The sequence below is a fragment of the Festucalex cinctus genome, chromosome 15, assembly GCF_051991245.1.
Source record: "Festucalex cinctus isolate MCC-2025b chromosome 15, RoL_Fcin_1.0, whole genome shotgun sequence".
Classification (NCBI taxonomy): domain Eukaryota; kingdom Metazoa; phylum Chordata; class Actinopteri; order Syngnathiformes; family Syngnathidae; genus Festucalex; species Festucalex cinctus.
This window is the reverse complement of record NC_135425.1, coordinates 13,920,133-13,939,689: the sequence shown is the minus strand read 5'-3', so window position 1 is coordinate 13,939,689 and position 19,557 is coordinate 13,920,133. Positions and strand designations below refer to the sequence as shown.

Below are 19,557 nucleotides of genomic sequence, written 5' to 3'. Positions count from 1 at the left end.
GCATAGTCGTTAATGAATATGTGCAGTACATTTTAACTGAGTCATTATTTTCATTTTAATATAGTGGAGTGTTAATGATCGAGTTGTGCATGTGGCCTACAATACTAATGTTAGGGATAAAACCTGCAGCTTGTTTTAGACGTTAGTTTGCGTTTGCGAAACCCAGCAGTAGAACACTGTGTTGTCCCTTCTCTCATTTACAAATACAGTATGTCCCCTTTAAAAGAAAAAGTTGGCCCACCGCTCACCGTGAGGAAGTAACTGTTGTTTGGCCGGTGACGCTGCTTGTACACGTAGCCTAGTAGGATGTGGCCATTGAAGATGGTGGCGGTGTGTCAAACTCGCTGTCCTGCGCATTTGTAAGACTTTACCCTTTCTCTGTATGTTTTATACCGCCCGGCGATCGTACCGACACACGTACAAACAACAACAACACCGTTCATTTCTGAGTTTAATACCACTGTTTGACGCGGAAAGCTTAAGTGCACCCCCCTCCCCGCTGTTAGCATAGGCTAGCTAGCGGCGATGCTAACCAGACCCCGAATGCTAACGTAGCACACTGAAGGTAGTGGACCTTGTTTCAAAAAAATGCAATCGCCGGGTGACAAGCGACCCGGTACGGCTCGCCGGAGAGCCCTCGTCGGGTGTGTTTTTGCAAGGGATGAAGTTTCGAGAAAGGCCGTTCATGCGTCCAAAATTGGGGCATCTTACGGCGACTTTGGACCGCCGTGTTTTGCTAGTTCGGTGTTAAGGACATGTTGGGGTGGGGGTTAAATTGTGGAGTAACCACGTTAGACGTCGAGCAAGCAACAAGAACTCCTTGCGTAAGTTGGCATTTCGCTACTTAATAATGTATGTTGGAGGATTCAAGTGGTTGTATTTTCAACAAGTGGTGGATGATTTATACGTCGATATCGTGTTTCTTGAGAGGCTAACTATGCGAAATTGTGTGGCCATCCGAGAGGCGTTAGACTTAGACTTGACACGGAGAGCCAACTTGGAATCTGTCCCAATTGACTTTAAGCAAGAGGTTAGCTAAACCCTGCGGAGTGCCAGGGCACAGCTGACTTACAAACTACCGATAACACTCAAAGTCACACCTTTTTGGCAATTTAGAGTCTTTAATAAATCTAAGATGATGATCAGTGTTAATTGTATTGCACCGTTGTTTCCTTTGTTGTTATCCCAATGTTTCTCACTTTTATTTTGACCAATGTCAATAAATTTTAGCCAGGAAAACTGCACTTTCTATGACCAGACCAGATGTTGATGTAGTGTAGAATAGTGTAGAATGCTTTAAAGGGCTGAAATAGAAACTAAATCACAGACGGTGTAGTTCAGATCCCACTCAGTGCTGATGCACGCCTGTATTGTTGTCTCTGTATGATTGATTTTCTGCCGGTAGTTGAGCTTCCTCTCACATTCCGAAGACATCCATGTCGGGTTCATTGAGGATGTGGTTGTTTGTCTTTTTATGGTGTGTGATTGGTTGGCGACCAGTCCATGGTGTACTTTTCCAGGTGCCACGTTGTACAGTTTACCTTTACGGAATCACAGGCTACTGCACAAACATAGGCGTGGTAACATCCACATGTTGCCTTTTGCTAAGACCACCTGTTCTGTCTCCATACAGCTACGACTGATTTCAGCTTCTTTTGCGAGATCTTCTGGAACGACTTGATCGCCACTCCCCTGCTGCCATGCAGCCCCCTCCTCGGAGTGGACCCCCCGGAGCCTCCGGGCCTCCTCCTCCTTCTGGGCCTAATATGTTCCGCAGGACCAGGCCTCTCAAGCATACAGCAGCAGCAGCAGCAGCAGCAAATGCTTCAATGCCACCACCCTCTGCCCAACCCATGACAGACCCGTTTGCTTATGTCCGAGCTCCGCCTCCTATGGGTGCAGGGGGTGTCCCGGTACCCCACAGCAACTCTCTGATAACACAAGCCGCGCCCGATCCCACCTACTCTCTGGCAGGCCCCAGTCTGGCTCCACAACCACAGACGCTTCAGGGTGTCCCAGTTGCTCCAGCTGGCCCGCCGCCGTCCTCCTCTCTGCCAGGGGTGCCCATGTTCAGCCCTCACAGCTCCGCCACAGGCGATGTTCGTATGGCATTTGCACCATCGCATTCTGAACAAGGTTACTTGAACTCGAGAGACTATTCGTCGGCCGCGGAACCGTCATCTGTGCCGTCAGCCCCTGTACCAAGTCAGACATTTAATCAGGATTTCCATGCGCCGTCTCCTCCTCAGTCTGTCCCCTTCCAGCCAGTGCCTCCTGCTGCCTCCTCTTCTCAAAGGGCCCCCGACCACGGAAGTCGACCTCCATCCGTTCAGAACTATTTTCAGCCTACGAGTGACCCTCCACAGCAGTCTTTTAATACACAGCCACAGGCCCAAATGTACCCTTCGAATGCCCCTACCCCTCCGACACAATTTGGGCATCCGCCGATGCAGAATCCTCTTCCACACCAGAACCCCGGAAATACCCCCTCTCATTGGGTTGGACCAAATACGACCCAACAGCATAACTCGCATTTCCAACACCAGAGCTACTTCATGCAGACTTCTGCTCCGCAAGATGCGTGGTTCAGCCAAGCACCACAGGACCCAGCCTACCACCAAATGGCGACTGCCCCGTCGCACCTGCAGCCTCAGTCAGACCCTGGATTGCATCATGTACCAACCACGGGCCCCCAGCCTGACTCTGCCGCCGCGATGGTTCCGTACGCTCAAGATACTGGTACCCTCTCCATGTTTTTCAATGATGATGTAGAGAACAAGGAAACCTTAGCTGGAGAGCGGAAAAAGATCTTGAACGGTGTTCCTGAATCCTCGCAGCCAATGAGCAATCCACAAGGTGCGCCTCCAGCCCTCAGTGGTGCTGCAGATATTCCTTTTGAAACCCAAGGAGCTCGTTTTCAGGACCATGCGCACATAGCTTATATGAACGACGGGAACGCCACGTCGCACGGAAGGAGTCCAAATCCCCCTGATTCTCAATATGATCATGTTGAGAATTTAGAGTGTGTCCCGAACCAGGAAGTGTTACCCAGTGAAATCCATGCTAGTCCTGGGTTACCTGCAGCCCACGGAGCGGACACCAATGAAACCGGCCCCAACCTGGAGACTCCGGATTCTCTTCCCCGGCCAATGAGATCTGCTAGTGCATCATCGAACTACAGTAGTATGAGTCACGGGAGTGGGACTACCGGTCGTCGACACCAAGGCGTCGTCGGCACCTTTATTCAGCAGGAAAGCCCGCGCCTCGCCGATGATGCGAACTTGCCTTCCGCTGCTGTTGCTGCCGCCGGAGGCTACTTTGAACAGATCGACTCGTATCCAGCCGGCGACGTGCCCACGCAGCCGAGCTCTTTGGAGCAAACGTGGCCCACTACGCCGAGCCCCCCAAAACCGACGGGTATCTTCCAGGCCAGTGCTAACAGCTCGTTTGAGCCGGTCCGCTCCCACGGGGTCGGGGTTCGCCCTGCCGAGGTCGACAGAGCGAAAATGGTAGCGGAAGGTGGCGCGGATCCTACGCCGGGCAATCTGGAGCAGCCCCCAGATAATATGGAAAATGTTTACGGGCCAGGACACCCGCTGCCGATTGGTGTACCTCACCTGCCAAACCCCGCGGTTCAGTCTCACTCACGCCCGTCATCGCGTGCCCTTGGCGCCAGTCGGCCCTGCGAGAGCCCCGCCACAACTTTATGGGCTCAGGGTGATCCTTCCAGCTTGGGCGCGAGCATTCTCTTGGCGCCCGCTGCCCCGACTGTTCTCGCTCCGTTAAGGGAGCCTAGTGCAGATGTCATCCAGCCGCCCGAGGATGGCCCGCTGGACCTTCAACCTCCTCAGCGAATCCCACAACAAAATTCAGAGAACCTTGAGAACCCACCAAAGGTGAGTGAGTTAGACACTTCGGACTCGCAGGGCAACCTCGGCTATGCGTCTCTGCTTGTGTCTGAATCGCTCCAGCAGCCTGTTCTGATTGCACCGCCTGTGTCCAACTGCGTGATTCCCCCCAGTACTTTTACTCAAACAGCCAGTCTTAGCACGCCCACTATAAGAACACCCGGACAGGGTGCGAGTATATCCCAGGCGCCTGTTCTTTCCCCCAATCAGAATCCACATAGCCCACCTGCTTCTTCCTCACTCCCCGTTCCGCTCAATCTGACTCGAGAAAGTGCCGAAACTACAAGTTCTGGTTTGGCTTCGGCACAGACCCATCCAGTCCACCCCTCTTTTTCACGTGGGCAGTTGCTGAGTGAAGACCCCCACTTTCCTCTCTCAGTTAATCCATCTTCTCTCGTTGCTGCTTCTGTCACCAATCACAATCAGCCCTCAAATTATGAACTCCTTGATTTTTCTATGCACCAATCACAAGGCCAAAATCAAGCGTCTGGCCATCCTTCTGCTTTGCACGAATCTCAACAGTCTAGTAATGGATTTTACATGCAGGTCACCAAAGATGCGCAACAAGGGCTGGGCAGGAATGCTCCTGTTCACACATCGGCCCCGTCAGGTACACCACAGGTCACGACAGCTTCTTTACCATCTGCTCCACCTGTCCTGCCGGCTTCATCGCCATCCGCTCCGTCGTCAGCCGCCCCACCAGTCACGCTGGCATCTTCGTCAACCACCGGGGTGCCGCTGACTTCTTCCTTACCAGGCGCAAACCCTCAGCAGCCCCATCCAGAACCTGTAAGAATGCCAGAAGCAAATGCAGCACCGGGGCAAGGTGATGTCTCTTTACCTGTAAGGGGGGCGCAGCCTTCTGCTGGCCAGTATCCTGCTCAGATGCAAGGTCCTGCTACTGCAAGTGTTCCAGCCCCTCCCGGGTCTTCCCAGCAAGCTCCTGCAGAACCGCCACGGCCGCCTTCTTCTGCAGGCAGCCAGCAGGGCTACGGACCCCCTCCGCCTGGCTCGGGGCAGATGTATGGAGGCTATTATGGAAGCTATGGGGAATACCCTGATGGCCGAGCTCCATATCCTCCTGGTCCTTACGCACCTGGGGATCCGAGAGCTCAGCAGTATTATTCGGTATGGCTAAGAAGAAATATTTTCATTATTCATTTACGACTATTACAGTGAGGAAAAAAAAAGCTAAGTCAGATTTTTTCCCCCCTGTCTTCAGGAGGGACCATATCGAAGCAGAGGAGATGCTTGGTATGGCAGGTATGACGGCCCCAACCCAGCTTATCGAGACCCAAACTATCAGTACAGAGAGCCTCAACCGGAGCGACCCAGCTCAAGGGCCAGTCAGTACTCCGACCGGCCCCCATCCAGGTCAGCACAAAATTCCCATGTGGAGCTGATTTTCATTGGTGCAGAATATTTTCCGTCATGATTTGTACTTAAACTTTGTCTTGTTGGCTTCATTTTCCCTAAGGCAAGGCTATTCTGAGGACTACCACAAAGCGAACCGAAGTGCCTATGAGGAATATTATACAAATTATGCCAAGCACTACGATTATGCGGGTATGAGACTTATAGTTGTCTGAATTTGTTTTTTTTGTTTTTTTAAATTAACTGCATGTAAACAAAACAAAAAAACATTCTCTTGTTCCCTACACAAGGATACAACTATGAATATGATCCCCGATACAGAGGATATTATGATCAGTCCTATTGGTCCACTTATGATGACACATACCGAAGCAGAGACAACTACTATAATCAACAAATGTATCCTGCCAGGTAAATTGAGCAAAACATGCTGAAACTTTACTGTGATTGCACCGTCTTGCTTATATAAAATAAAACATGCTTCTACAGGAAAGAAGGTTATGAGGACCAATGGCGCTACTACCCCGGTTATGACAGCAGCTTTGACGACGACAACCGGCGGCGCGGTGCCGACGCATATAACGACGAGTTTGACCGACGCAGCGTACATAGCGAGCAGTCTGTTCACAGCGTGCACAGCTCTCATAGCCACCACAGCAGACGCAGCAGCTTCAGCTCAAGGTCCCAACAGGTACGTGTGTTTTTTCAGTTAATTAGTCTGAAGAATACTTTATTATAAATGAACCACTGAGAGCTACAGTGAGCTAACTCCACTTTTTTTTTTTATTTTGTAGGAGAGTGATTTAAAGTTGTGTAGCTTCCGCCCAACAGCTCCCACTAAAAGTTTGGTGTAATAGTGGTCTAAGTACTAGTGTGTGTCAAATCGATCAATTTTATCATGAAAAATGCTCAATACATTAATTTAAATTAACATGCACTGGCACCCAACAAGTGCCGAGTGGGAAAATAGAATAACCATGATTTAGACCAGTATTTAGCTGAATAATTAGACATTTTCTCTATTAATTTCTGCACATAAAATAATGAAATTTTAATTACCCCATTATATGCCAGCAATTTATAATGACAGGAAGAGTAATTTAATAAACATTGCATAAGGTGCAATTAAGCTGGTTATCCACCTTTTGACATTCATACAACAGAATAATAGCTTTGTGTTCAACTAAAAATGTCCACATTTCACACTTGAGTAAATAAAAGTGTGTGTGAAATGAGATGAGATCATTAGTTCACCATGTGCAGTAATACAGTAATCAGTATTAACAAATTCACCAGATTCACATTTATTTTTATGGATCCCTTCACCAGCTATTTGCAAAAAAATAAAAATAAAAAAATAAAAAATCACCTGTTGCGTTTATTGGTGCCCTTTCTGAAATATAAGATACCACCAAAACCCAGTCTAAATGGTAATTGGTGTTAAAGAAGTATATTCAAGTAATACATATCTACTGAGAGAAAAGTGTTAGCTTGTGTTATTAGTGGGGTGTCTTTGTTTCAGATTCCTGTTTATTTTTTTTGTTTGGTGTGTCAAAATTTTTTTTGGGGGTGTAAAGTTGGCTGAATAGAGTTTGGGAGACTCGTAGCTAACCACTGACTTAACAGGTATTGTTTCTCCTCCCTCCACACTTGCAGAGCCAAGTGTACAGGAGCCAGCCAGACTTGGTGTCGGCGGTCTATGATGCCACATCATCCACACTGGCTGCGGACTACTCCTATGGGCAGTACCCCAACCAGACTGACGCATCCCAGAACTACGGCCAGTACCTCTATCCTTCTGAGTATACGGCTGACAGCACCTGGATCACCCCTGAACAGCGTAAGCATGCCCTGTTGCTGAAAGACGACACACACACTCTCGCTCACGTGAGCAACATTTTCCCTGTAGCACCCCCTCGTCCTGCTACCCCGGAGAAGTTCACCATGCCCCACCGTTGCGGCCGCTTTGGACCCGGCGGTCATCTCATCCAAGTTCTGCCCAATCTTCCCTCAGCGGGGCAGCCTGCTCTTGTAGATATTCACAACTTGGAGGTACTTTTCCAATCACTGTTATTGGGCGTTTAAATCAGTATGTGATTGAAAATTGGAAGTAGTTTTTCAATCACGCGTTTATTTTAAATAAATATGTCATTTTGGCTTTACAGACAATGCTGCAGAATACTTTGGATCAAGAAGAACTACGATCTTTCCCTGGACCCCTTGTAAAGTAAGTGTTTTGGTCTTTTTTTTTTTTTTTTTCCCCCAATCTCCTACATTTGATATTATCACCCCCAGAGAGGACACCCACAAGGTGGACGTGATAAAGTTCTCCCAAAACAAAGCGGTGGCTTGCTCCCATGACAACAACCTCTTAGACAAAGACTCCGCCCGCCTACTTTGGGACTTCATTACGTTGCTGTGTAGACAGAATGGGGTAAGATTGCCGTAGCCTATGATGTCCAGTCAACACTTGCTATTTGCGGGATTTAAAGACCAAGTCCTTGCGAAACTGACATGAACACATGGGGGGCATGCTCTGTTTTATCCCAGATCTAAAATTTAATTTACCCAAGTCTTAAAATTCTTACACCCGCTCCATCCATAAAACTAGAGATGCACGATAATGCTATTTTCAACCGATACCTATAAACCAATAATTTAGAAGTGCCGATATCGATAACTGATGAGTAAGATGATAATTGTTTGCAAAATTAACTTGAATGCAAATATACTTTCAAGTCCTACTATAAGTCTAACAAATACATTGAAACATTGTATAAACTTTGCACAATGTTTCAATGTATGTAAAGCACCATGAATCTGAATTTTATTGATATGAGCCACAACAGATGGACCAACGTGGCATGTCTACAATTATTGCTGGGTTTCTTTATTATCTGGTTTATCTCTATGAAATCAAATTGCCGATAATTATCGGCAGATTTCTCTCTTATCTGGTTTATCTGTTTGATGTCAAATTGGTCGATAAGTCGTGCATCACTACCTAAAACAAATTGTTTCCAACTCAATTTAAAAATATTACCCTTTAAAAATAAATGGCTTCCAGATCATCTTGTTTACTGTTTCTTTGAATAGCTGATACAATTTTCTCAATGTAACTTGTTTCCTCAAGACCGTGGTGGGCACAGACATCGCCGACCTGTTGCTGAAGGAGCATCGCTCCATGTGGCTGCCGGGCAAGAGTCCACACGAGGCAAACCTGATCGATTTCAACAACGAGCCGCTGTCCAGAGCGGAGGAGGAGCCAGGAGCCGGACCGCTGTCCCTCCTGTCAGACACCTTCATGACGGTCCCGGAAAATGTCGGAAAAGAAACGGAACGCTTCAGGGAGCTGCTGCTGTTTGGTCGCAAGAAGGCAGGAAACAAGTACATTGATTGATGTTTGTGTTTGTTTGATGATAAATCTGAAACAGGTGCTCTTTATCTGCGTCTTAACAGGATGCGCTTGAAGCAGCTATGAAAGGAGGTTTGTGGGGCCATGCGCTCCTGTTGGCCAGTAAGATGGATAACAGGACACATGCACGTGTCATGACGAGGTGACTATGAGCTTAATTTTGCCTTTTTTGAAGAAGACCATCCATCCTTCCATCTACCCTTTATGGAGTAAAACTTATCCTCACAAGGGTCACTTGTATCCCAGCTGCCTTTTGGAGTGACAGGGTACATCGGAGGCTGGATGTCAGCTGATTTCGGAGCACATATTGAGGACTGAGTGCATCAGTCAGACGGTTCCAGACATCACACATATGTTATTAAAATTATTAACTATCGCTTTCAGGGAGAAACTTTTGTGTGAACAATTTTTTTTTGGTCATCTTTGGTGATTTCTCACCCTTTCCAACAGGCATAGTAATTTCCCATCTGCTTGACAGGTTTGCCAACAGTTTGCCCATCAATGACCCTCTCCAGACGGTGTACCAACTCATGTCGGGTAGAATGCCTGCTTCAGCGACTGTAAGTGTTTTACTTATTTGTATGTAGAATAACTGACAATGGATGTCATATTGTGGTGTGTATTTTTTTTCTCCTTTACTTGATGTTTCCAATTGGTGTAGTGCTGCGGAGAGGAGAAGTGGGGTGACTGGCGCCCTCACCTGGCCATGGTGTTGTCTAACCTAACGCACACTTTGGACTTGGACACTCGCACCATCACCACCATGGGCGACACTCTTGGTAGGCTACTGTTAAACACGTTTATACTAATAAGCACAGCAATAATATGTTTGTGTTTTTTAGCTTCCAAGGGGCTGATTGATGCAGCACATTTCTGCTACTTAATGGCTCAAACTGATCTTGGCGTTTACACCAAGAAGAGCACCAAAATGGTTCTGATTGGCTCCAATCACACGTGAGGAACCGGTGCATGCGTGTCTGTGTAAATATTCCCGTTTATATAAAAATATTTATTTTATTTTATTTTTTTTATATCCGTTTCAGTTTATCCTTCTACCACTTTGCGACCAATGAAGCAATCCAAAGGACGGAAGCTTATGAGTATGCACAGTCTCTGGGTTCCCAGCCTTGCTCCCTACCCAATTTCCAGGTATTCTCATAAAAATGTAAACAAGCGTCCATATGGAGTACACTGTACATGCATCCTCTGAGTTTCTGATCATTTATTGAGGAATTGTGCTGCATCTTGTAAGGTCTTCAAGTTCATCTATGCATGTCGTTTGGCCGAAGCGGGCTTAAGTGCTCAGGCCTTCCACTACTGTGAAGTCATCTCTCGGACTGTCCTCGTGCAGCCATCCTACTACTCCCCTGTATTCATTGGCCAAGTCATTCAGGTAAGCGCCTACCTTGTTGCTAAATACAACTACAAACCACTCAAGTAGTCTGTGGTAGTTGTAGACCGATGTGTGTTTCTACATATATGATAATAAATGAGAATGTAAAGTCCGAACTTCATAATACCGACGTGTAATTTGACAGATGTCGGAAAAGTTACGATTCTTCGATCCCCAACTGAAAGAAAGGCCCGAGCAGGAGTTGTTCAATGAGCCTGATTGGTTGATACAGCTCAGACAGCTGGATGGGCAGATCAGAGTGAGTAGGAAGACAATTATTCGAGATTCCAAGAAGCGTGGCTTGGACTCTGAAAACAACTCATGCCACTTTTTCTTTAGACGGGTGCAATTAGCTACACTGCTGACAGAAGAAGCCCCGCACAATTCACCAGCAGCAGCCCCAGCTCGGACATGGATCAGCCTAGTCTGGCTGAACCTTACAACATGACGATGGAGCTGGACGGTCCTGGCCCCGACAATCCTTTGATGAGCTCATTGCTGCCTGGGCCTGCACCGCAGGGAATCCAGCTCATGCCTCCAGGTTTGTGTCAGTGTGATACATTTATTGCTTGTTTTGAACTCCATCTTGATTTAGAATAATCTCGCCTTTCTGTTAGCTCCCACCTCCATCCTCCAAGAGGGAATGGCCCCTCCTCATCACCACAGTGATGTGCCACAGTTCTACCCAGTACCACCTGCTGGCCCACCCGGCCACGTTCCCTTGTCAGGCTACCCTTCGCACGATCCCGCCTATGCTCCTCCACACTTCCAGCAATCGGAAATGTACCCGGGAGCTCACCAGCAGTCCGGGCCGCCGCCCCTCCACATGGGTCAGACGTCACCCCTCATGCCCCCACCCCAGGTACCCCAGTCGCCGGTGCAAGGGAGCCACCCGCCGCCTCAGATGCCAGCGCACATGCCGCCTTCGCCCGGGCACATGGGCACGCCAGCCGAGATGCAGATCAACCAACCGATATCCCCGCACAGAAGCTCCGTCACGCCGCAGATGGACTTCTATGACCACATGGCACAGCTGGTCAGGACTGTGTTTTGTTTTTGTTTTTTTGTTTTTTTTACTTTTTTTTTTTTTAACCCCCTTGTTTGACTTGCACTACTTAATGTTTCAATCTTTTGTGCAGGCGCCTGGCAGGAGATCGAGGACCACGTCACAGTCTTCAGTGCACCGGGTGAGTTGGTGGTCTTTTGAAAACAATTAAATTGAAGAAAGCAAATTATTACAGCAAAAGCAGCTTTGTACCAGCAAGCTGTTTTGTGTAGACTTTGATATATTGGCCAATGTTTCTACTGTTGTCTGACACATTTCCTGATTTCCAGACCTCGGGGCGGCGCTCCCGCACCACCTCCGAGTCCTCAACTCATTCTGGCGGGCGCGACAGGAGCAATTCGGCTGTCAAGCAGGCTTCCCCGCCGCCTCCCTCTATTCCCGAGCAACCACGCAAAGAGGAGACCAAGAAAGCCAAGAAGGACTCTCCCAAAAAGGTTTCATTTTGGAATACATCTGATTTTCATGTACACGGTACTCACAAAAAAGTTCCTGATTTTCGGTGAAATTTTAAGATGGACCTAAAATACACTAACTTTTTTTTTTTACAGGTTAACTTAATTTGACCTTGTCTAAACTTTGGAATACATGCCGAACTGTTAACCGAAATCTTCATAAATGTTCACTAGAAGTCTGTCTCATTCCAACACAGAGCGGCGGCGGAGTGGGCTGGCTCACCACGTGGCTTTACAGGAAGGGCAAGAATGAGGCTCACTTACCGGACGACAAAAACAAATCTGTAAGCCGCGGTTGTTTGCAAAACTTCTCATTTCAAGCCCGCCACCGGCGTTGACGGCCGTTGTTTTTGTCAGATCGTGTGGGATGAAAAGAAGCAGAAATGGGTGGACTTGAACGAACCCGAGGAAGAGGTCTGCACAGCATATCTAATTATTGAGATGTGGCAGTTTGTCGGAAACGACTCAAATATTGCTGCTTCTTTTTTCTACTCTCTCCTGTTAGAGTAAACCTCTTGCACCACCTCCCTCTGGGTTCCCCAGGATGCCGTCCATGCCTGTCCCTCCGGGGCCCGCTGCACCCCCAAGCAGCGGTCCTCCGGTCAATATGTTCTCAAGGAGAGCTGGTAAGACACCACACACAAGCTTTTAACACATTTGCTCCCAAAAAAAACACGTATAAATACGTTCTATTTTAAATATTACCACCAGTGTCCCAAATACGTATTTGTTTTTTTTATGCTAGAGCATACTGAAGGTTTTGATGCAGCCTCTGAACGGCCGAGAATGGTTGAAGCAATGGTAGTCATTATAAAAACGGCCAGCAGGTGGCAGCAGAGTATAAGAAATCAACCAGGGCCATGTTGCAAACAAGTTGTTTCCCCCACAGTTAAAAACAGATTTGTGATTAATGATGAAACTTAGCTATATTCTAATGCTAATTGCTGCAAAATGGAAAGAGAAATATCTATTTTTTTTCCCTGAAATAAAAGAATCTAATCTTATTTTTGGTAGGGTCCATGTTTTTTTAACAATGAAACACAATATGTATATGGCAGTGAATTACTTACTTAACCCCAGCGACAAGTGAGGGTTGGTTTACTGTACTTTGACCGTCTTTTGCTGTTCCTCCCTCCTCAGGCTTAAAGAACAGATACGTGGATGTGCTGAACCCCGGTGGAGCGGCTAAACCAGCCGGGATGGCTCCTGCTCCTCCGATGGAACTCTTCGCACCACTCGCACCGATGCCCATGCCCACCAACCTATTTGTGCCTAGTTCAGGTGCGTGACACAAAAACAACACTACAATGAAAGGCTGAAGTGTTAATGTTATTACTTGACCACTGTTCTGTTGTAGCTCCCAAAGATCAACAACCTCTCGAAGGCAGCGAAGGAGGAAATCAGGAGCAGATGTCACCGAACAGCTCTGTTCCGCAGGTATGTTTTGTTTTTTGCTCTTGGGGAACTTGACACGGGGTCTTTAATCTAAAAGCCAAAGTCAACACATACAGTATACACTAAACGTAGTATTCTGATCAGTATTGTATTTATAAAATATGAATAAAACAGCAAAATCCACCTGTTTTTATCTAGCCCAGCTTGAAATGACATCCCAGTTGCAGCGCAGGACTTAGGTAACAACCAATCACGGCTCAGCTTGCGAACGTCACATGACTACTGTTGTTACGATACCGTTTTTTGGCCCCCGATACCGATTCCGATACCCAGCTTTGCAGTATCGGCCGATACTGATACTTCAAGTTTTTTTTCCTCAACATGAAAAAGCTGTCCTGCCATTGGTTCAGAGCATTCAAGGGCCAATGGGATGGATATCTTAGATCGGCATGCAGTGAACATGTCACATATCAATGAATGTCGTGCACGAGCAAGACAAGATGCTGCATCCAAAATCCTAAATTAGCGGTGGAATTAATGGTATAGGCATGTTACTTGTGAGTAATCACTGATACCACTGTTTTAATAGAGTATCGGTATCGGAACAACACTACACATGACCACATTCAGAAAACTGGTGAGCCATGATTGGTCATTTTGAGCCCTGAGCAACTGTGATGTCATTTTCAGTCACCAAGTGGCAAAATGGCCGCCCCCTGGGATGGATAAAAACAGGTGGATTTTGCAGCTTAATTCATATTCCATGATATTAATCAGAATGCCGTGTTTAGACTAGTGAGGGTGCATACAAAATATTATTGTCAAGAAATTTTTTTGGGTTGTCTTCTTTAAGTCAGAATATTAAAAATAAGGAAAGGATAGACACGGTACCACACATTTTGAAATTCACAACAGTAGTTGATATGATTATGGATGCAACTTTAGTTTTAATGTTTTAGTTTTTGTAATGTCTTCATTTAGTTCTTAGTGGTCTTAAATTCGATTTGGTGACTGCTGTTGAAATTCTGTACGTGTTTTTACCCCAAAGCCTAATCTCTCCTTTCCTGTTGTCACTCTTAAAACCTTCCAGATGTTCAATCCGACGCTGTTACCGCCCGTCCCGCAAGGCCCACCTGCCCTTGACGGGTCACATTCTGGAGAGGTGAGATGAATTTCCCTTTATCTCCAGCCAGGATGCTGCATACCGAATAGCTGACTGTGTGTGTGCGCCTGTGAACACATGACATCATAATGATCGCATGTCCATTCAGTCTTCGCTCTTCGCGATGTCTTTAATCCAAATTCTTTTCATGTCTTGTTTCTGACAATCATTCTTCTCACCAGCCATTAGCGCCGACTTAATCCGATGCATGGGAGATGATTAATCAGGCTTTGTGGTTTGTTTTCTTGTCCCGCTGTCCTCAGCTGTCACGTTCTAGCTCAATGAGTTCTTTATCACGCGAAGTGAGTCAGCATTTAAACCAGGTACCTTGTTTATATTTTTTCAATGAGGTTTTCAACTGTTCCGAACCTCCATCCCGCCCCGGCCGCTCACCCACCGACCCGCCGTCGCTTGCCCGTTCGCTCGCACTTGCTTGTCACATCACTAGTTTGACCGGATGTCCAACGTTGGGACGTATGCCTGCTTACCTGCCTGCTATCTGCATTTATTATCAACTGCTTTCAGTAGAAAGTCATAATCGAGGAGATTTGGGATTTTTTTTTAACATTCGGAATGGGAGTGAGCTACAAAGATTGAAATTGGAGTCCCTTAAACTGGTCAAGAAATGTGGTAGTTGGAGGTAAATTTATTTTGAAAATGTATTTATTTTGAAAACGTATGGGGGGGCAGGGTGATCATTTGATAGTTTGTGATTCAAATATTCTAGAAAGGAATCAGTTTGGCAAAAATATTTTTCTTCACTCTCCAGATTTGAGTGCATGAGAGTAAAGAATTCTGCGCAGTCACGGGTCAAACTCTGAAGCATGTTCGCCAGTCATTTTTCGGAAGGAACGCTTATTTGTTAGCCATTGGTCAACGAGTGAGGCACGCTGCACAGCCATTGGTTAGAAAGTCAAGCATGTTGTCAGTATGTTGTGATGAGCGCATGCAGCTTCATTAACCCTCCACATAGTCTGCATGGTTACTAAACAAAGTGAAACTTTACCTCCACTATACATTATAAACCATAAATAACATTTGCTTAGCTTGTGTATTTATAATTTGACATTAGCATTTTTTTTTTTTTTTGCTAACTATGGCCACAACATTATCATTTGTCATTACAGAGTCATCCAGGCCTGAGAAATGCACCTGTTGGGGGCGCCGCCTTTTTATAACCCAGCACAGGTATGGATGAATAAAACGTGTTCTTCACTGCGGTTTCTAGAAGTCATCTTTTGTGTTTGTGCTTTCCACAGTATCACCACCATGTTGGAAACGGACGACGGCTACCTGGAAGCTGAGACGCACCAAGCGGACGTGCTGCTTTCTGTCCCAACCACTCTTTAATTCCTGAAAGTCTGTTGTTTTTTTTTTTTAAACACACCTGGTGTGTATTTTTATTTTTTTTTCTGAAGCAGACATATTACACGGGCATCATTTAGTGTACAAATACAAACACCTCTTGGCTTTACTGTTAGCACAAGCAGCCTCTTGTATTTTCTCCCTCTCGTGTCTTAAACGTGCGGCTGATCCGAGAAAGGACTTTTTTTTTTTTTTTTTTTTAACTTCCTCATAGTGGTTTTGTAATGATGTTCTTCTGGAGACATTAGAACCACTTTGTCTTGTAGTGCGTCGTCTGCTGTGTTGTCGTGTCCCCACCAACTCACCCCTAAAAGAAACCAGACTGGATGTGAGGACGCTGCATGTTTCCACATATTTATTTATAAGCCCTCCTGTCAATCAAACGACTCAACTTTCAAGTCCAAATATCTTGTCTGGAGTGAGATGAGACCAGCGGGAATCTTGAACCACCACATGCAAAAAAAAAAAAAAAAAAAAAAATCTATTCAAATGTTTGTATATCAGATCGATTGTATTTATGAGCTTTAGGCATAAAGGTATGTGTGTGAGAGTGAGTGGAGAACCAATTTTTTTGTGTGATTAGCTTTGACGAGAAGCATTTACAACAAATGTCACCAATTCATGTTTGTAACAACCTCTGCTACAAATCCACCTTGTGAAATGAGAGCGAGTTGTACTTGTAAGTACACACACTGTAATTTACTAACGTGATTTTTAATGGAATTACTTATCAGCCCTGCCCGTCAACTCACCTCGTATTTAATTCCATTTTTTGTTTTGTAGATTTGATTTGAAAAGTTCCCCTTTTGTTTCAGCAAATTGATCATATGAAATGCAAGAAACAAAGGCAAATACTTAATAAAGGTATTTTTGCGCTCGAGCACTTTCAAACGTGTCTGTTTACTTTGCATATGGAACCTTAGTTAAAAGGTTATTAAAAACTCATGCAATGTCCGTTTGTATTAAAATGGCCAAAGGGGGGGGGGGGGTCATTTTAACAGCATTTTTTTTTTTATGTGGTTAATTTGTCTGGTGTCCCTGAGATTTTTGCGAACATGTTGCCAAAACATCCTGCCAGCGATAGTAGAAATTGCGCAAATTAAATGTAGAATGTGAAACTTGAAGATGGGATGTTTGATTTGGTATTTTAAATAAATGTCAGAGCAGCAACACATTTAATAGTACACAATATAAGCCCACATACAAATATTTTATGTGCTGAGGGCTGCTTGTGCTTTGCGAACAGCAGCCTCCAACATGGTGCGCTCTCTAAGCAGCTGGCGGAGAATATCTGCATCCATCTCCAGCAACATACCTACAAACAAACGAATGCAGTAATTGGCTGAAAAGAAAATCTCCATATTTGATCCCCCAAAAATCTGATTTCTAATTATAATTTATTTTTTTCCCTGCAAAAAAATAAATAAAAAGCAAATGACAATGACACCATTGGATCATACACATTGAAAACCTTCCCTGATGGTAGGTATAATAAGTCTACACACCCCTGTTCAAACTACATGTTTTTTTTCTTTTTGGCAATTAAAAAAAAAAAAAAAAGCTTTGGGCTGATCAAAAAGAATCAGCAGTTGTCAATTATTTGTGGATTTTGAGACTTGTCTCTGTGGCTCACCAGTGATTTCATGCGCGTGAAGCTGATCCAGTTCCTCCACTTGAGTGAAGAGCTTCTCTCCCAACCCGTCGGTTTCCTCGGCATCCGACGTGTCGCTTACGTCGGTCTCCTCGATGCGCTGCCTGCAACCACGCACATTCCATGACATATTAAAAATATATATACATGTTTTTTAGTTTTTTTTTTTTTTTTTTTTTTTGGACCATAGCACAGTATTTTCTTATTATATTTTTATATATATTTGGGATTTTAATTTTTTTGGTATTGAGATTTTACAGGTTCAAAATGAGCAAAAGGGACATACTGTTGTAAAGTCTTGAGTGCTGCATTCAGCTGCTCTTCCAGCTGTTTGGGATCCGACAGAAGCTTTAACACAGCTTCCTTATGCTGCTCTAGTAACATGCCTTTGTGGAATTCATCACAAACACATTTGCATGCAGTGATTTCAAGTCTTGAAAAAAAAAATGCGGATTTGTGTTTATATCGTTGTCATGCAGACAGCTCACCTGTGATCTTTTGTGAGTATCCAGTGTTGTAAATGTCTACTAGGTCAAAAAGCTGCTCGCCCAAAGAGTCAGATGACACAGAGCCGTTGTCTTCTTCCTTACTTGTTATTTTGCTGTAACATACGAACGAGAGAATTGAAGCCACGATGGAAAAAAAAAAAAAGTTAGATTTTCTTTGAGAAAGTCCTACACATTCAAGGTTAAAGTTCTAATATTACAAGCATGAACTATTTTTGAGGGGAAGTAAAGTGAATGGGCCTAATACTCTTTCTCACAGATAATAAACTGATGTTGATGTGCATTTTTTTTTTTGCATTTCATTTTATTCTTAAATTGAATCTAGAAAATCTATTCCTTTTTCTAAAAATGTACTATTTTTTATCTTGAAAATATACAACTTTAAAGATGACAATATACTACGTTCTCATGATTTGTTTTTCAAAAGTACGCTTTTAGTTTAAAAATTATTTAACTTTTCTTCCCTCAAAAATACATGTCCAAAAAGATGTGATTTTATTTCTCTCTAAAATATACAACTTTCCTCTCATATGAATTTACTCTTGAAACTGTACATCTTTATACCCATAGTATAAACTTTTCCAAAAATATGCAACTTTTTTTTAATCTGGATAATTTAGGACTTTACTGCAGCTTTTGTTCCCTTAGAAATAAGCATTTTTATCTCGAAAAAAAAAGAAGACTTTTTTTTTTAATTTACAAATTCTTTCTGGAAGACATGGAACATCAAAATAAAAAATGTACTACTGTACTTTTTTTTTAACACCTTTAAAATGTACAACATTTCCCCCCCAAAATATATAGCACTTTATTCTCATGATACTCTGACTTCAATCTCGAAAATATTACTTTTTATATAAAATCGATTTCTTTTTCTTTGGGTCTCTAAAATGTAAAATATGAACTTTCCCCCCCCCCCCCTTTTCAGCATGGCCCTAATACTACCAACATACCACAATGACAGTTCCAACTAAGTAATCCATTCCACGTTTTTTTTTTTATTTTTTTTTTTAATTTCGTGTACCTGCACTCCTGGTGCAAATCCACCTGCAGGGCTGTAACTGCTTTCTCCACAGCCGTCGTGAGCATGGCTTCATCCTGCAGCATCTTACTCAAGACAGGTGCAGGAAGCTCCAGCAGCATACCTGGGAGCAAAAAAACAACAACAAAACAAAAAACAACTTTACTTTTGCAAGAAACGTGCATAACACATTGACCCTCACCTGTAAGTTTCCCAGCGTGCTCGTTGTGTTTGGGGAAAATCCGAGTGTAGAGCTGCTCGCCAAGTGTCTCCACAACGTTATCCTTATCCATGTTTCCTCTCACATTTATTGTCACTGCGACCGTCTGCCCATTAATGTCTCTCAAACAAGATGAAAACTAAAAATGTTCGAGCCTTACAGTCCATTGGTCCCGCGTTGTGGAGTGCATATGTTTTTAACTTGACGTTTTCTCTCCAGTGGACAATTGTATTTTTTTAAATGCCGCTGAATAATGCATTACTTACATTTCAGCTTAAGCATTAGTGACGTTACAGCAAATGACGACTTCCCAATCCCATTTTATCAATTTTGATGTTATCGCGGTCTAATGACACTATATATTTACTTTAACATTGTTTATGAACTCATATTGTAGTGAAAACTGGTCGGTTTTTCCATGTACGAGGCTTGCAACTTGAATATCGGGTGCTATACGTAACATAAACAAGAGGCGCAATATGATGACGTCAAGACCCATTGACGCATGAAATGAGGATGTGTTGATCCGCTGCTTTGGTGTTTCAAATAGATCTTAACATAATTTTTTTTTTTTTTTACATATTTTTGTAATATGGATTAAATTTAGAAATAGTTCTTCATGTAAACAA

The 19,557-nt window shown here is 44.3% G+C and overlaps 2 protein-coding genes across 5 annotated transcripts; one reads left to right on the top strand and one right to left on the bottom strand.

Moving 5' to 3' along the window:
• Nucleotides 1–270: 270 nt before the first annotated feature.
• sec16a (SEC16 homolog A, endoplasmic reticulum export factor) lies at nucleotides 271–16,410 on the top strand. Of its 3 annotated transcripts, XM_077496658.1 has the most exons (32): nucleotides 271–359; nucleotides 1,634–3,896; nucleotides 4,455–5,036; nucleotides 5,131–5,282; nucleotides 5,386–5,474; nucleotides 5,573–5,693; nucleotides 5,772–5,973; nucleotides 6,939–7,122; nucleotides 7,192–7,334; nucleotides 7,448–7,509; nucleotides 7,578–7,716; nucleotides 8,416–8,658; nucleotides 8,742–8,839; nucleotides 9,176–9,257; nucleotides 9,359–9,476; nucleotides 9,540–9,651; nucleotides 9,741–9,846; nucleotides 9,950–10,090; nucleotides 10,236–10,349; nucleotides 10,430–10,631; nucleotides 10,708–11,126; nucleotides 11,230–11,277; nucleotides 11,426–11,590; nucleotides 11,806–11,892; nucleotides 11,966–12,022; nucleotides 12,114–12,234; nucleotides 12,749–12,889; nucleotides 12,966–13,045; nucleotides 14,094–14,165; nucleotides 14,429–14,488; nucleotides 15,293–15,353; nucleotides 15,425–16,410. In XM_077496658.1, the coding sequence occupies exons 2-31, from the start codon at nucleotides 1,701–1,703 to the stop codon at nucleotides 15,341–15,343; spliced, it is 6,387 nt and encodes a 2,128-aa protein (XP_077352784.1). In that variant the 5' UTR covers nucleotides 271–359; nucleotides 1,634–1,700; the 3' UTR covers nucleotides 15,344–15,353; nucleotides 15,425–16,410. The 3 variants fall into 3 exon arrangements, with proteins under 3 accessions (XP_077352784.1, XP_077352781.1, XP_077352782.1); XM_077496655.1 differs by having other exon boundaries at nucleotides 1,634–5,036; XM_077496656.1 differs by lacking the exon at nucleotides 14,429–14,488 and having other exon boundaries at nucleotides 1,634–5,036.
• LOC144001959 (uncharacterized) lies at nucleotides 15,563–19,452 on the bottom strand. 2 transcript variants are annotated; one of them, XM_077496660.1, is made up of 7 exons: nucleotides 18,911–19,451; nucleotides 18,712–18,832; nucleotides 17,670–17,782; nucleotides 17,468–17,567; nucleotides 17,164–17,285; nucleotides 16,735–16,845; nucleotides 15,563–15,970 (listed from the first exon to the last, which is right to left on the bottom strand). In XM_077496660.1, exons 1-6 carry the CDS (start codon nucleotides 18,999–19,001, stop codon nucleotides 16,742–16,744), a joined length of 651 nt encoding a protein of 216 aa, XP_077352786.1. In that variant the 5' UTR covers nucleotides 19,002–19,451; the 3' UTR covers nucleotides 15,563–15,970; nucleotides 16,735–16,741. The 2 variants fall into 2 exon arrangements, with proteins under 2 accessions (XP_077352786.1, XP_077352787.1); XM_077496661.1 differs by lacking the exon at nucleotides 16,735–16,845 and having other exon boundaries at nucleotides 18,911–19,452.
• Nucleotides 19,453–19,557: the final 105 nt, after the last annotated feature.